Below are 16,977 nucleotides of genomic sequence, written 5' to 3' on the forward strand. Positions count from 1 at the left end.
TTTGAAGTTTCAGTCATGTATTTTGATTTAGGTGATCTTCCATTTGTTTGACGAAGCTTGTTAACCTTGTAGTGATTCTGCTTCCAGTCAAATTTTATTTAGCATTGGTAAATAGGCTTATATCCTCAAGGTATCAGACAGAGGAGTTGTATTAAGAGTGAGATTTAAATGTAGCCATGAGATCATCTTGTAGTTTTATTATGATTGAGACCTGTGGCATATTTATGAGATAATCTTAAATCTGATACGATGAACTTGTTACCAATAAGGACATGGTAATTCTTTATAGGATTTTAATGAAATTTGGTAAATAGGCAAGTACAGGTAATTTAGTAGAAGTGGATAGTCCATGCTATTTGTCATATATTTATACAGGAATCATTGCCTACAATTACAGAATTTTTACCACGTTTGATGCATATCAGTCTAAGTCAATAGTAAAAGTCCTATGGCACATGCATGCGCATTTACTCATTTCAAATTAAATATAAATTGTTGTTTTAAAATGTAATACTAATTTTGTTTAACTAAAGTCTATTTAGTCCTCATTATTGAATACTCTGCACCCTGTCATTCAGAAACTTGCAAATGAAATTTATCAATCGCTATGGACCTTTACAGTGGTGGCCAGGTAACAAACCAGGTAGTGAAAAGAGCACGTTGAGACTAAATCATCACTATTTAGGGTAGTACAGATTTGTTTAAAACCATGTACGCAGCTCTCACATTTCAATCTAGATTATACTAGATCAGACCTGTAATGTTTGTGTACTTTAATATTGATTTTGCCACTTCTTGGGTCATGTAAATAATGACCTTCCAAAGGAATATGGATGTATGAGGATCCATTTGCCATTTAAAGGTGTGTAGAATCAAATTCTTAATGAGTAATATAAATTACTGAAGTAATCGATGTCAAGAACTTAAATGACCTATATGACTTTTACTATAGAAGATGCCTGTTCTGATGTGTAGATTTTGTTACTCACTCATACCTCCACCCAGCTGCCACTACTGTTCTAACTTCTGCAACTATATTTCTTATTGAAACCCTAGTTATACCATCTTTACCTCAGTTGAAAAGGATTATAAATGAGATCCATGCAAATTAATGATGTGATCTTGCATCTGATTGGCTGCTGTGATCTTGCATCTGATTGGCTGAGGTTGTCAGCACTGCATCAATATTTTAAATATTCTTATTTCATGAGGATGTTGGATGATTTTAGTTATGAGCAAGAGCTACACATATATACAAAAGAAATCTGATTGGCTGAGCCTGTTACCAAATGGGAGATTAAATTTTGATAAGATTTTGTTCCATCTCTGTAAATAAGCTTGTATCATGAGTTTCTTGAAGAGGTTCTGTAATAAGTGTGATCTGTGCATGTTGTTGAGGTGATCTCTGATTGGTTGAACTCTCTAGGTTTAGAGAATATATTTCTATTCCAGCTTTGGTACAATTTTGTGAACCATTGATAGGTTTGTTTTTTTAGGAAGTGACTGAAAATTTACTGTGTCCTCATGTTTGGAAAATATTTTCATTACACTACAGAAAAATAGGTAAAATCAAAGTTTGGAAGATAGGTTACATGTGGTTTTGTTTTTTCAATAAATTATAAGCCAGCTTAATGAAGTGGTCAGCTGTTAAGTTATGTAAGCCAGGTGAGCAATATCAGGCCTACATCGGCCTCTTCTGTAAGAATCCATCAGTTAATGTTCTGCCTATCTTTTTACCAGAGTATCTGTCAGTCTGCAACAATTTATGTTATTTTTGGGTTGACAATCCCTATTCTTCAAAACCTTGCTGGTGACCTAGTGGTTAGAGCATCTGCCTCAGATGTGGGAGATTGTGGGTTTGAACCCCAGCCAAGTCATACCAAAGACTTATAATAATGGTATTAACAACTGTCTCACAAGGGGCTTAGCATTAAGCGGTTAGTGTTAGGACTGGTCGTCCTGGTGTCAGGATAATGTGACTAGGTGGGACATGATGCTACATTTGTGTGGCATGATGCCCCGGTGCTAGACATCACTGTAAACTGCCACACTGCAGACATTGTAGCAGTATAACTGAAAAATTGTTAAAGGTAAGTTAAAAAAATCCAGATCACACACACTCACTCTTTTCTTGGAATAAAGCAGCCACTTTTTATTTCATTTTTTTTATTTCCATGCAGAAACTTAGCATGCAAGCACCCATTGCTTGTAAAATCATCACCACGAAATATTTATTGCTAGAGTTAAGCTATTACTAGATTAAGTTAGAGATTTGCCTAAATTTAAGGGCACTAAAATATTTTGAATTTATGGTATTATATTAACTTTTAAAAAGGAGTGCTAGTCACCTTGTGTACCATGTACATAATCTCCACATTAATGTTTCCTTGCTTTTATTTCAATTTTTAAATAGTTTGGTTTTTGTGAATTTTCAGACGGCTGATGATAGAAAAGATAGCTTCCCATATTGGAGATTTCTCACCCCGCCTGATGAGTAACACAAGAGCACTGTACCAGTACTGCCCAATTCCTGTGATACGATACCCACAGCTTGAAAATGAGCTCTTCTGTAATATTTACTATCTCAAGCATCTCTGTGATACACAAAGATTTCCTGATTGGCCAATAAAAGACCCAGTAAGTAGCAAATCAACTTTTTAGCCATGTACAATCTGCATATTGCCCTTGACACAGTACTGAAAATACTCTTCTAAAAGTAGTTAATGACATTCTGTCTGCTTTGGAGAGAGGAAAGATTCGTTTTCAGAACGTACTATTCTCTTTCTGCACAGTTTTATTTCACTATGTTCTGAGTTTTGGACCCTGATGTGTGCTAGTTAGCGAGGGAGAGGTGTTTAATGTTTATCATCATTGCATCAGTATCCATTTAAACTTTTTAAATGCATGTTTTCCCACTTGTTAATATCAGTTCATTATATTTTATTACACCTTACTGAATATTTGTCTGAGTTGAGGAAAAATATAAAATTGCTATACAGAGAAGATATTGTTTAGGCTGGCATTCATGTGAAATAGCAGTTGCATTCCTAATTGACTATAACTCATTTTTCTCATTTCAGCACAAAAGTGAACTAAACCCATGAGATGCATTTTAGGTTGTAAACACAGTATGATACATTTATTTTTTTAGGTGAAATTATTGAAAGACATCCTTGAGGCATGGAAAGAGGAGGTAGAGAAAAAGCCACCCACCATGTCCATTGAAGAAGCTTATGAGGTCCTGAACCTTCCAAAAGGAGTGGGAGGGTATGTGTAATAGAATCCATCAGATCTGTTGGTATATGATAGGAAGTCCCACACAAGGCTCAGAATTTGTGTACGATGCTGAAATCCCAATTGAGAGTCAGAATTTGTGGGCAGCATATCACATATTACATTTCTCTTTTTTCTGACCAAAAAATTAGGGTGATAAAATGAAGATAGGATAAAGCCTGAAAAATAGAGTATTAAAAGTCTTTATGTCAGTAGAACAAACATAGCAAGTTAAGCTTACAACAAAAATGATGCCATCTACAACGTAAATGAGTACACTCATGAGGGAATGATGTATTGCACATGATTTTCTCAGATGGGCAGAATATAAAGCCATGAGTGTCTTACCTATCAGATACGAAAATCATAAAACTTGCTTGACTAGGAGATTTTCTGTTGGCTAATCAGAAAAAATTCAGATTTGATTGTCTGAAAATAAAGTTTAGTCTCAAGTTTTACAATCTCTGGGCCTAATAGAGCATTGTATTTCACTTCTCTGACTATGACAACAGCAATACTCAGAGTTTAGATTTGTGTGTTTCACAGATTTAATTTGAAATGGGCACAAGTGTCACATTGTACTTAACCCATGACACAAGTGTCACATTGTATTTATCCCATGACACAAGTGTAACATTGTGTTTATTGCATGACATAAGTGTACCATTGCATTTATCCTGTAATGCAAAGTAATACCATATTGTTCCCACAACGCAAGTTTAATATTGTATTTATCCCATGACATATGAGTTAACAATCTATTTATCCCATGACACAAGTTAAATTTGTATTTATCCCACAACATAAGTGTTAACATTGTATTTATCCCATGACACAAGTGTTAACATTGCATTTATCCCATGTTGCAAGTATTAACATTGTATTTATCCTCTGAGACAAGTGTTATCCCAAGACATCTTGTTAAATGGAATCTAAACAACACACTAATTGTGTATTAACTACCATGCTCAAATTTAAGACCAGAGTGCCCAAAGCTATTATTTTATCATTAATTTCATGCCAAGAGTCAGTCAATCAGAAGTTATCATGCATCCATTAATCAACAGAGCTAATTAACTTAACATTTGTACCTATGGGTTCTTTAATTTCAACAAGAAATGTAACTTCTGCAGTGTATTTTTTTTGGGGGGGGGAGGGTTTTGAAATACAAAAGGGCACAAGTTAAAATCTGCAGCGACCCAAGAAAGGAAATGATGTTTGCATAATAATTGAACCTGACTTCTCTCCTAGTAATACCACTCCAGTGGCTTAGTGGTTAGAGCATCCACCTTGGAAATGGAAGGTCATGGGTTTGAGCCCTGGCCAAGTCATACCAAAGACTTATAAAAATAACAGCCGCCTCGCTAGGCACTCAGCATTAAGATGTTAATGTTAGGACAGGTCGGCCTGGTGTCATGATAATGTGACTGGGTGGGACATCATGATACACATCTGTGGCATGATGCCCCAGTGTTAGACATCACTATAATCTGCCACACTGCATAAATCATAGTGGCATGACTGAAAACTTGTTAAAGCTACGTTAAAAATCCTAATCACGCACACACACTTGCTAGTTGCTTTTGATAGTGCAAAGAAGTTTATTTAGGGGTGAGGTGGTGGTTGTGAAAGGTCAAAGGAAATCTTAAGGCAAAAGGTTAAAAGTCAGTATCACTTTTATGTGCATGAAGGAAAATGTGTCTTTGTAATAGTACAAGTTCTGGTGACCATTCCTTCCTGAAATGTTACAAATGGATTGCCTTTGCAGGTTCTCATAAACTTGATGATTGTGAGGACATGGAGTGAATAGACCTAGTCATCCTAATCTAAAGAAGGGGTTTAGCTGCTTTACAATGGCTTTACTTGTACGCCTGCAATGAAATTAATAGATCCTAATCTAAGGTCGGGGAGTAGCTGCTTTACAATGGCTTTACTTGTATGCCTGTAATGAAATTAATAGATCCTAATCTAAGGAAGGGGAGTAGATGCTTTACAATGGCTTTACTTGTATGCCTGCAATGAAATTAATAGATACTAATCTAAGGAAGGGGAGTAGATGCTTCACAATGGCTTTACATTTCATGCCTGTATTGAAATTAATAGATCCTAATCTAAGGAAGTGGAGTAGCTGCTTTAAAATGGCTTTACTTGTACATTTCATGCCTGTAATGAAATTAATAGATCCTAATCTAAGGAAGGGGTGTAGCTGCTTTACAATGGCATGTACATTTCATGCCTGCAATGAAATTAATAGGTTAGCTGCAGCAAATACCATACACAGTTCTACTAAATTACAAGCAGAGAAATGAAATGCCAGTTTCACTGAAACTGATGAAAATTAACTTTGCACTATGATTTCATTTTGTTTCTTAAATCACGTAATGATCCCAGCTTACTTTCCTTGTGGCATGTTTAGCATCTATTGACTGCAAAGCTTGTATTTTGTGATATTGTAATGTGACCAGTTCAGAAAAAAATCTTTATTTTACAGGTTTATTTAGAATTTACATGCAGTTCTCTATTATTGTGTTAAATTTCACAAGAAATTTCCCCATATTCTGTGTTGAATTAGAATCTGTTTGTTGCAGCAGAGATTGAAAGACCAATTAATCCTTGCACACTGAAAGCAGAAACCTCTCACTCTTTAAAGTTCGTGTGATTGTTGTTCAAATAAACTTTCTCATTGCATAATTTAGCTAAGCAGAAACATGTTGCTTGACTTTCGTCTTCAGATAGTTTTTATCACTCTCAGGAGTCACTGTTCTTAGTTTAACGGTCCCATTATAACTGACTGTTGATTTTTTAAAACCAGTACTCTATTGAAAACCCAACTGTTACTGCCCCTTATAATCAAAACATCACATTTGCTAAGCATGTAATTTCATGACACTAGCATTCTGTATCGTTTCTTCTTTCCACTGCTTAAGAGCTTTTCATTGTTAGGACCCTGTTAATTTTCTAATACTTTTAGTTTAGATTTAATTTAAATGTGTAAGATAACTAAGTATCATTATATTTATTTTTGCAGTCATGACGAAAGTGCAATCAGAAAGGCCTACTTCAGACTGGCACAGAAGTACCATCCTGACAAAAACCCAGAAGGAAGAGTGAGTACTTCTTCCATAATTAAACTTTACTTTTATTTTACACTAAAAATTAATATATTGCCCAAAAATCTATGTAGAAATGGAGACGAGGTAAATTTGGTCTGAATTTATTTTTTCTATGATAATGTTTACAATGGTTACTGAATACTTGTAAAAACTGAGGTGACTATGCATAGGTTTAGTTGTAGAATTATGACATGGTGACCACACTAATATGGAGGTTCAGTTTTATTGCTTCCATTAACAGCATTATAGTGATGGAGTACTGTATTGTTTAGTGTGATCTCGGATGTGTAGAAAAGCTTAGAACTCAGATAATCACTGATCTTGGATGTGTAGAAAACAATAAAACCCAGAGATAATCACTTGATGTGTAGAAAACCTTAGAACCCATAGAAAACCATTCATCTGGATGTATAGAAATCCTTTGAGCCCAGAGATAGTCACTGATCTTGGATGTGTAGAAAACCTTAGAATCCAGAGATAATCACTGATCATGGATGTGTAGAAAACTTTAGAACCCAGAGATAATCACCAATCTTAGATGTGTAGAAAACCTTTGAGCGCCGATATAAAAACTGATCTTGGATGTGTAGAAAATGTTACAATCCAGAGATGAACCTTAAAACCCAGAGAAAACATTTGGATGTATAGAAAGTGTTAGAACTCCATTCATCTTGGATGTTTAAAAGTCTTAAAACCCAGAGAAAACATTAAGCCTTTCTGTGTAGAAGACCATCAACATTAGATGTGTAGAAAATCTTAGAAACCAGATAAAACCTTGGATGTGTAGAAAACCTTGGAACCCAATGAATATCATCAATCATAAATCTGTAGAAACCCTTAGAACCCAGTGAAAACAATCAATCTTAGATGTGTATAATCCAGAAAAACAGATAAATCTATGAGGTGTAGAAATCCTTAGAACCAAGAGATCACACCTGGATGGGTGGCTACTTGCTCTTGCACATCATGTAATCAGGGATCAAACCTTGGACAGCAGAGGTGCAGAAGTAGTATGCTACCAAGGCTTCAAGAGTAAACAAAAAGTCATTAGTTAACACAGGTGTGGTACATAATGACATTTAGGACAATTGTTCATCAATAATAACTCTGCTAGTAGTCATTTCCCTTGTGCATAATCCTTCTTTCTTTCTGCACATCCAGAGAGTTTATGCATTTTATACATTTCTGAGAAAAAATGTGATTAAATTGTGAAATTGATTTATATCTCAGAAAAAGAATTTCGTGCAAAATACAAACTAAGATTTTAGTAAATTTTAGATTATTACTATCATCTTAATTTTCAGTTTTGTTGGCATAATATTGCACTATTAAACTTGATAACCTGTTGTTTCATATCACTCTTTCTTTCAGTCTTTAGTAAATCGGTTGCTTTAATGTGTTTGTTTCCATTCCTAGGACATATTTGAGAAAGTGAACAAATCATATGAGTTTTTGTGCAGCAAATCTAGACAAAGTGATGGTCCCAGTCCAGAGAACATTGTCTTAATACTCAAAGCCCAATGTATACTCTTCAGTAGATATAAAGATGGTGAGTAAATTACACAAGATATTAAGCAAGCATTCATGAGATAACATGTTTATTCAGTGAGATGAATAACATTAAATGCCCCAAGCTGCATGCAGTAAGTAATATGTTAGCTAAGGAGTTTTATATATTTTGTGTTTAATGAACACACACAAGAGTCTGTCTTTCAGATGGCTTCAGGATTTTGGTTTTTTCAGTTCAAGTATAAATTTACCAAGGAGTGCTGGATTTCAACTAGAAGTAGTTTTATAATGATGAGATCTGGAATGATTTGATTTTGAGTGTTTCATGCCATCATTTATATGAGTTATGGCTCATGATGGCTTGACCTCCTAGACTTGAGTTTCAGCAGCATAACTCTACCAACGCTTGCCAGACTTGAATCAGATTTGAATGGCAGTTTTTTTGTAGATGAAATCTCAGAGGTTTGATTTTTGGCTGTCAGCTTCTTCTCAGGTGAATTACAGGGTCTCCTATATTTTGCAAGGTTTGGTTTTTGCACCAGGGTTATTCAGAATTTCAAGCAAATTTAATGTGTAGCTTTAAATTGTTCATGACTTGCATGGGTTTAATTGCCAGCATTGTACATCACATTTTGTAGAGTTGTATCCATTATTGTTGGCTATATAATGGCCCCCCTCTTACACAGACACCCTTTCTGCTCTGGAAAGGTGGTCATATAAGATGGATGGCCTTTCCAGAGAGTGACTGTATTTGTGAGAAGTATGTGTATATAATAGTAACAAAGCTACGTACAACTTAAAGAATTTAATATTTTCTTTTAAATGTTGCATTGATTATTAAAAGGTTCTCTTTGTCTTCAGGAGATACTTCAATTAATAGTCCTTAAGCATGAGATGTGATTGTGGTATTTTTGGCATGTGCAATGCAAAACCATTCAAAAACTTTATTTAAATCTCGATACATACATTGCTTGGCATTTAAAATAATTCCAATTACTCCTTTGTCCTGCTGATGCAGATTATTCTCCTTATCTTTTACGATGTTGTTTAATTGAGTTTTGACAGCATTACATTTTTTGGCAAGAACTCTTGAACTCTCCCCATTGTTGTCGAGTTGAAAAACTTTTACTTTTTCTTCTAAAGTATTAATTCTCCATTAATGTGATGACATGTTGAGGATTTTTAACGATTTATTCTTATATTGCTAATTGTACAGTACTGCACTTTAATTATGCAGATGAAACTTTTGTCGATTAGATGAAATGCTTTGTTTATAAAGGAAGAGATACATGTACTGTGACATGATTTTCCAGTCTTTTTGTCTGGTACCCTGTTTTGTTTAAGGTTAATTTCTTTGTTAATCCACAAAATCTAAGTTTAGCTTATGCTGACCATGTTATGATCTTGACAGTTACATCTGGTCAGAATCATCAAAGAACAATATAATTTTGTCTAGACTTTACAGAAAGTATCCTTGCATGAAGACCTTACTTGTTTGTGCAAATGGGTTTTTTCACCATTAAATATAAATATGGTTAGTTAAAAAAAGAAAAACCTTGAAATTACATATTCACAACTACTGAATAGATCTCGGCCAAAACATAACTGAAGGAATTAAAGGAGCCAAATGTGACAGAATGAATAGAATTTTGTAGGCATGATAGAAGGAATAGAATCTGGCCAAACATGGCAGAAAGCATCTGGGCTTCAACAGAATATTATGAATTTCTTGCATTGGTTAAATACACATTACAAATTCCACATTATTTAGCCACACTTTTATGTACCACAAAAGACAGATATGCTTTATATCTGAATTTAGTATTTATAGTGCTTCAAATTTGTATGTATTTATTATGGGAACAATCTTTTTTTATATTTTATGGATGATACAGGCTGTGAATTTAGAGACCTTCTGTTGAAAAAATAGTACCATTTAACCAAGTCACAATTAGGTCCTGATAAAATGTAATTATTTGCCACACAACAAAAAGTAATGTCTGCAAAATTAAATGAATTCACTGTAATCTAGATCAGAGTCATTTGCAAAACCCCATTGTTATTGGAAGATTTTTTAATGATGTTCAATAAATCCATTTCAGATTTGGTTTAATTTACTTTTTTGATATTGTGGCAGTTTTTCACTAAAGATTAGGTGTAACCAACACAGGAGGATGCATTTGTCATTAATTCATTGTTTTAACCTCTTTACACTTTCCTCACAAATATCAGTTTCCTTTCCTTCACCTCTGCAAACAGTGAAATACTTTAATTTTTTAATCCAAAGTTCTTTCTCAAATTTCTGTTCCAGGGACTGTTTTTTTCTTCTTCACAAATACCTTGAATTTATCAAAAGGCTAGTGCAGTGATGCCATTCTCTTTTAGCATTTAGCATGTTTAGACTTTAAAGCAGTTATTTCACAAGTGTGAGAGTGTCCTTTGTTATGACAAGTAGCTACAGAAGATAGGAACAAAATACTACACACAGAATGTACATGGTGGCAGAGGGGAAAAAAGGGATGACTTAAGAACCCACAATCCTTTGCAAGGAGAGTGACATCTTTTAATTAAAAAAAAATAATTTAATTAATTTAATTTAAAAAATATCAATTATTTTTTTTCTTTAGAAAAATAATCTTACATTAGTTCTTATTTCATGCCAGATATGTGAAAGTTTTGAAAAGCTGAATTTTGTCAAGAATGATCTGGAATAAGCACACATGAATCCTATGGATAAAAAACCACTATATTGTCCTTAAGTGTGAAGTGCAGTATCAATTGAATAAACTCCATGTTAAAATGTCAGTATATGTTCCATTTTTCATGAAACATTTTTTTTATTTAGAACTCTTCAAATGTGCTCTTACCTGCTTTGAAAGCTCCCAAAAATATATTAGCATTACTACACGCTAAAATCAGCAAATGACAATGAATTTAAGGTGGCAGTTCAATTATGAATTTGGTGGTTAAATTTTCAGGCATCGTCTTTTAGTTATCTTGTTTCAGGCCACATAAAGTCACTGTTGACTTCCATTGTAACATATTTTTTATGTTGAACTAATGATAAAAATATTCAATTTTGTTTTGAAAAACAGCTTCCTGAAAATTTTTTTAAAAATAATTAGTTCTTAAATGAAATTTTTCAAAGACAGAATTATTAAAGAATCCACTAATTGATAGTTGTTAAAAACTAAAAAGCTAAATGACAGCAAGATCAGGATAAGAAAACTCCTTACCATGAACCTTTCCCTGGATGCAAAATAGTCAAACATGCTGGGGTAAAGGTTGATAACTTCCTCAGAAATTCTAGTGTCAATTTAGAAAATTAAAAAGAACAGAAATAAATGACAAATAATACCTCCTTTCTAAGGATTGTAACAAATTTAAATTATTTACCTCGTGTCATAAATGTCATATGGAATGAACACTGATATGATATGCTGTGTTTTCACCAAACATTATAGATTTGCAACCCTACAAGTATGCTGGTTACCCGATGTTGATAAAAACAATCCGAATGGAGACAAATGATGAACAGTTGTTCTCCAAATCAGCGCCTCTTTTGGCTGCAGCCTGTGAACTGGCTTTCCACACGGTCAACTGTTCAGCTCTCAATGCTGAGGAGCTCAGGAGAGAAAATGGGATACAGGTGAAAATTAATATCATTCTAATCTGTAGTATAAGCTTTGCAGAAATGCAAGGTTAGTTAAAACTGTTGTTTTGATTGCTTTACTAGTTAAAGCTATTGTTGTAGCACTCAATTGCCGTATGAATTAAAGCTATTGTTCAAATACTTAATTACCATAGGAGTTAAAGCTGTTGTTCTAGTACTTAATTGCCATAGGAGTTAAAGCTAAAGTTCTAATACTTATAAGTTAAAAGCCAGAATGAATTACTGTTATATTTCCTGTGTAAATGAGTTGTGCTTTTCTCTTTTTCACTTATAATAGCAGCAGTTTTATTATTTTGTATTTAAAATTTTGAAAATTGTGCATTAATCAAACTTTTTGTTTGGCAAAAGTGAGTATTGTACAGAATCGTCATTGTTATTAAGTACTATTGGGTATATAGTTATAAACCTCACACTCTGTAAGAGTTATTCAATACTATTGGATATACAGTTCTAAGCCCTACACACTGTAAGAGTTATTCAGTTCTGTTGGATATACAGTTATAAACCTCAGTTATTCAGTACTATTGGATATAGTTATAAACCTAACATGCTGTTATTCAGTACTAATGGAAATACAGTTATAAACCTTACACACTGTAAGTGTTATTCAATACTGTTGGATATACAGTTACAAACCTTACACACTGTAAGTGTTATTCAGTACTGTTGGATATACAGTTATAAACCTTACATGCTGTAAGAGTTATTCAGTACTGTTGGATATATAGTTGTCAACCTTAAATGCTGTAAAAAAAAGTGTAGCAAGTAGTAAATATGTCATTTTGGTGCAGAAAAGAAATTCAGAGGTTACTGTTTGCATGTATTCAAATTTCATAGTGTTGTGATGATAGTAGATACTTTATTGTTTCCTGAGATAGGTTGTGGTATTTTTCTATATATCAGTATCTCCTGAAAAGTGGTATATGTGCTTTTTTTCCTATCTGCATTTTGATGTAAAAGACTAGAGCTAATCAAGTCTATCCCCATTCCATGATCATGTGCTTTTCAGTATGCAGGTGTGCTTTATTCTATACAAACTCCAGATACACATTTCAACTTGGCTTGTTGAAATACTTGCTTTGAACACCTGGGATCATTCAAATTGTCACATAAACTCTGACAAAATCTATAATTTAGGTTTTAAAATCTGTTGCTATGCCATAAACTATAAAATTGAATTTGTGATCCCTTCTTGTGTCATTACTGAATAAGATTTACCTTTCCTAGCCTATTCAGATTACTGCCAAAGTTGTTATAGCCATTTGTGATTTAAAAACTCAATAATAGGAAAATATTATAATTAACATTCTTCCAGTTGACTTGCATTTGATCCGACTCCATGTAAGCTCATGCTTTGATGGTCTATTTTTATCGATTTTAGAATTATTATCATATGACCACAATTTTGTTTGCTTTAATGTACCCCTTAACTCTCACTAACATTTGTAATATCAAGATGATGTGATAATGTCTTGCTAAGGAAGGGCATAAAAACCAATGCATCTAAATGTATTTCTTAGTCATTTCTCAATGTTTTACTCTGTGGTTATTCAAGTAAAATCAGTATTTTTCATCATGCGATTAACAGAATCTTAATAGAATCTTACATTTGCAAATATTTTCAATCTTTTTCTTGTCATTGAGCAAAAGATTGAAATTATATAAGTTTCATAATTTCATTTGAACAGAGCACAAATGCATATCCTCTATTTATTGCTGTGTTACACTTAAGATGTTGAGCATTTCCAGCTATCGCAGTCAAGCATAAATTTGTTCTTGACAGCTTTCTTTTATGTAAATAGGTTACATATTTGTCACTATCAAATAAGTACAGCAACTAATGTTTATATTGATGAGAAATGCCAACTTATGTTCACTTAGACTACAATCGCTGAACTGATGCACGTGGACCCCCCACTATAATCAGCTGCATGATTATGGATGTTATATATGAAGATTAGATTGGCATATATTTCAGATATGTACACTGGTTATTATGCCCCAAACTGCTTGTGGTGGGGGCATCAAAATTTGGTCCTGTTGGAAAGTCCATCCCAAGAAGTTTGCTAGCACATTAGCTAGAAAAAGCATTTATTGTAGACAAATAAAATTTTGGTAGGCATGTGTGTATGCCTCTGCAATCTAATAAGATTTTCAGGCTATGACAACAGTTTTGCAAGCCATTGGTTTTTTTCACACATTTTTAAACTTTTTTGATTCAGATTTTTTTGTATGCAGCAGGGGCACTTTTATATATATATATATATATATATATATATATATATATATTCTACAAACAGATTTAAGTCCTATTAAGAGAGTTTAACTAGGGGATGAATAATGGTGAAATGTAACGTCTAAAATTACTTCTGGAGATGTCCAGCTTTACATCACAGTCCTGGTTCTAAATAAGACATTATGTTTCCACAATGTTTTCCAAAACTTATGAAGTATGGATGTTTCAGGTGCTGCAAGAAGCTTTTGCCAGGTGTGTCAGTGTACTCAGTATTTCAAGTAAACAAGACGAATTATCTGTTCAGGTAAGTAGACATACAATATACATTCCTTTTCCATGTTGTCTGGCCACGTCTCCTTCCATATGTACATGGGACTGTTACATATTTCATTTCCATGCAATAACTGTAGTTCCCCACCATTTGTTATTACCAAACTTTGTGGATGGCTTGCATTTGGGAAAGAAGTCGGTCATTTTCAGAGTCAAGAGTTCATTGGTCAACATCACTGTATGATTGAGAAAAAAAAAATGATTTCTGCACAGTATGGTTAGTTCTTCATAACAGATGTATACCAAACTTTGTTGTTTGTACTTTTGGGTTCAAAAAGTTTGAAGGTCAAGGTCACCATGACTGCAAGAAGACAAATGATTTCTGCACATTATTTTTGTAACAGACCTGGACTAATCTTTGCGGATGGCTTGCACTTGGGATAATGAAGAATCCTGTCAAGTTTGGGTCAAAAAGTCAAATGTCATGGTTAGTGCGAAAAAGAAAAACTATTTCAGTACAGTAACTTTAGGTCCACATCACAGGCTTGAACTTTATGGCTGCCTTTCACATGAATTAAGAAAGAAGCCTATTGCTTTTGGCATAAGGTCAACATCACTGTCTCAAAGTATAAAAAATGATTTCTGCACAGGAATGGTAGTTCTTGACCACATAACTTCAGCAAAATTTGTGGATAACTTACACATTGGGTCGACCGCTCTGGTGGCCTAGTGGTTAGAGCATCCGCCTCGGAAGTGTGAGGTTATGGGTTTGAACCCTGGTCAAGTCATACCAAAGATTTACAAAAAGGGTACTAACAGTTGACTTGCGTGGCACTCAGAATTAAGAGGTCAGTGTTATGACTGGTCAGCCTGGTGTCGGGATAATGTGACTGGGTGGGACATCATACTAAATGTCTGCGGCATGATGCCCCAGTGCTAGACATCACTATAAACTGTCACACTGCAGACATCCTAGTGATATGACTGAAATTTTTTTAAAAAGCTACTTTAAAATCCTAATCACACACACACACATTGCGTCAAAAAGTTTGCGGAAGGCTGGCATATGGAAGAGGCCTATTGATTTTGGGACAGGAGGGTCAAAGTCCTTGTGACGTAAAGAAAAATGGGTCTTGTAGAACAACAATGTTTGTTCTAGAGCAAGTTCCTTTACCAAACTTTATGGATAGCTTGCTTTTAAGATAATAAGAAACCTTTAGATTTTGAGGGTTTGATTGTCAAAGGTTAAAGTTTTTGTAAATCTAACATTAGAATAATGGTTTCTGCTCAGTAAGTTTAATTCAAGACCATTGACCTTGTCCAGAAGTCAAAGTCAGTGCAACACTTTGGTCAGTAATCTCCAGAGTCAGCTATGCCCTACAAATGACCTTGTGAAGGACATTTATATGGGGGGGGGGGCATATACTATGCAGACCTGCCAACTCTTACGATTTTGCTGTAAGTCTTTTGAAAATTACCCTTAAAATACGGACTTATGGTGTAGTAGCAAAAACTAAGAAAAAATAATTGTTGCCGAAAAATCCGGATAATTGGTTCATCCGTGTTTTATTTGGATCCAGGCTTCATCTTAGAATTAGTAAAATTAGTCACAGAACCAGACTAACTTAACAGCAGCGCACCCTAGACACTTTAAACTGCACCTGTTTGTTTATGCTAAGTATCTGCATGATCAAACTATTGATTATATAATTTTTTCTAATGGCGTCCAGAAAGCGGTGTTTTATCTTTTGCTTGTATTGGAATTTGTTTAATATTATACCTCCATGTTTAAGATGAAAGGGAAAATAAGCTTCTTGAAAAGTGTTAAAATCAACACAGAAAAATAAAAAGGAGTATTCAGATTCTTGTGAATAAAAGCTGGAAATGACAGTTATGTTAATTGGACATCACCTGCCAATTTGAGTATGTCTTATGGCAGGAGATATGATTGCCATCATCATGCGTAATGAAAAAGAATTTCCAAGAACTATGTCAAGTTGAGAGATAGCAACAAGTCATTGAGTTGCCTAGGGTTTGGAACTGGAATATGTGCAACTGTACTAGTGGTAAATAAAGTCTACGTTTTCCAGGTTTACAATAGAAGCTATTGATATTTTGTTACACCTTACTGAAAACTGGTCAATCATATGGAAAAAAACAACTGCCTTACTGAGATGGACTCGTCAGGGTTGGCAGATCTGAGTATGCCATTGAAGGCACTCTTATTTTCTTTTATTAAAACTATCTTTTTATAGTTTTGTTTCCTCTGATATTTACAGTCAAAAAATAAAAAACATAAGCCTCTTTTGTTCTGTAATTTTTCATGCTGAACTAATTTCTGTTGTTGGCCAGAATAAAAATAATGTCTCCACAGGGAAATTGTTAAGGACAAATAATGCTTGGATTACTCTGATTACTTTTATTTTGTATCAATGGATCTGACATTGGAACAACATGATTGGCATACCGTCGCATGAGACAGTGTAAAAGAAAATATATTTGCTGATTAGTAATGTGACTTTCGGTAAAGCACCTCAGCAACACAGAGCCTTTAATACAATCTGAGAATCCCTTATTAAATAGTATTGTTATACTGTATTCTAGTATAAGGCAATCATGTTTTTTTGCATTGTACACTTTAATGTGTCCTCAGAACAGCACTACGGTAAAGGACCACTGTATATTGACTGACATATTAATTTCTGAACAATATTGTAATATTGTCCTACTGATATATTGATACATTATGATAATATCCAACTGATGTATATTGATACATTGTGATGATATCCATCTGATGTATTGATACATTGTGATGATATCCAACTGATATATTGATACATTGTGATAATATCCAACTGATGTATTGATACATTGTGATGATATCCAACTGATATATTGAT

At 34.0% G+C, this 16,977-nt stretch overlaps 1 protein-coding gene across 3 annotated transcripts in view; it reads left to right on the plus strand.

Annotated features, from left to right (window-relative positions):
- Positions 1–16,977, plus strand: part of LOC149790580 (dnaJ homolog subfamily C member 13-like) — a 205,118-nt gene that overhangs the window by 97,438 nt on the left and 90,703 nt on the right. For all 3 annotated transcript variants that reach the window (XM_089972669.1, XM_089972671.1, XM_089972670.1), the window contains exons 34-39: positions 2,436–2,637; positions 3,152–3,267; positions 6,302–6,380; positions 7,803–7,935; positions 11,360–11,544; positions 14,034–14,108. In XM_089972669.1, the coding sequence (XP_089828795.1) occupies positions 2,436–2,637; positions 3,152–3,267; positions 6,302–6,380; positions 7,803–7,935; positions 11,360–11,544; positions 14,034–14,108 (790 nt within the window). The remainder of the gene's footprint in view (positions 1–2,435; positions 2,638–3,151; positions 3,268–6,301; positions 6,381–7,802; positions 7,936–11,359; positions 11,545–14,033; positions 14,109–16,977) is intronic.

The sequence above is a fragment of the Sinohyriopsis cumingii genome, chromosome 10 (assembly GCF_028554795.1).
Source record: "Sinohyriopsis cumingii isolate HCF-2022 chromosome 10, ASM2855479v2, whole genome shotgun sequence".
NCBI classification, from domain to species: Eukaryota; Metazoa; Mollusca; class Bivalvia; order Unionida; family Unionidae; genus Sinohyriopsis; species Sinohyriopsis cumingii.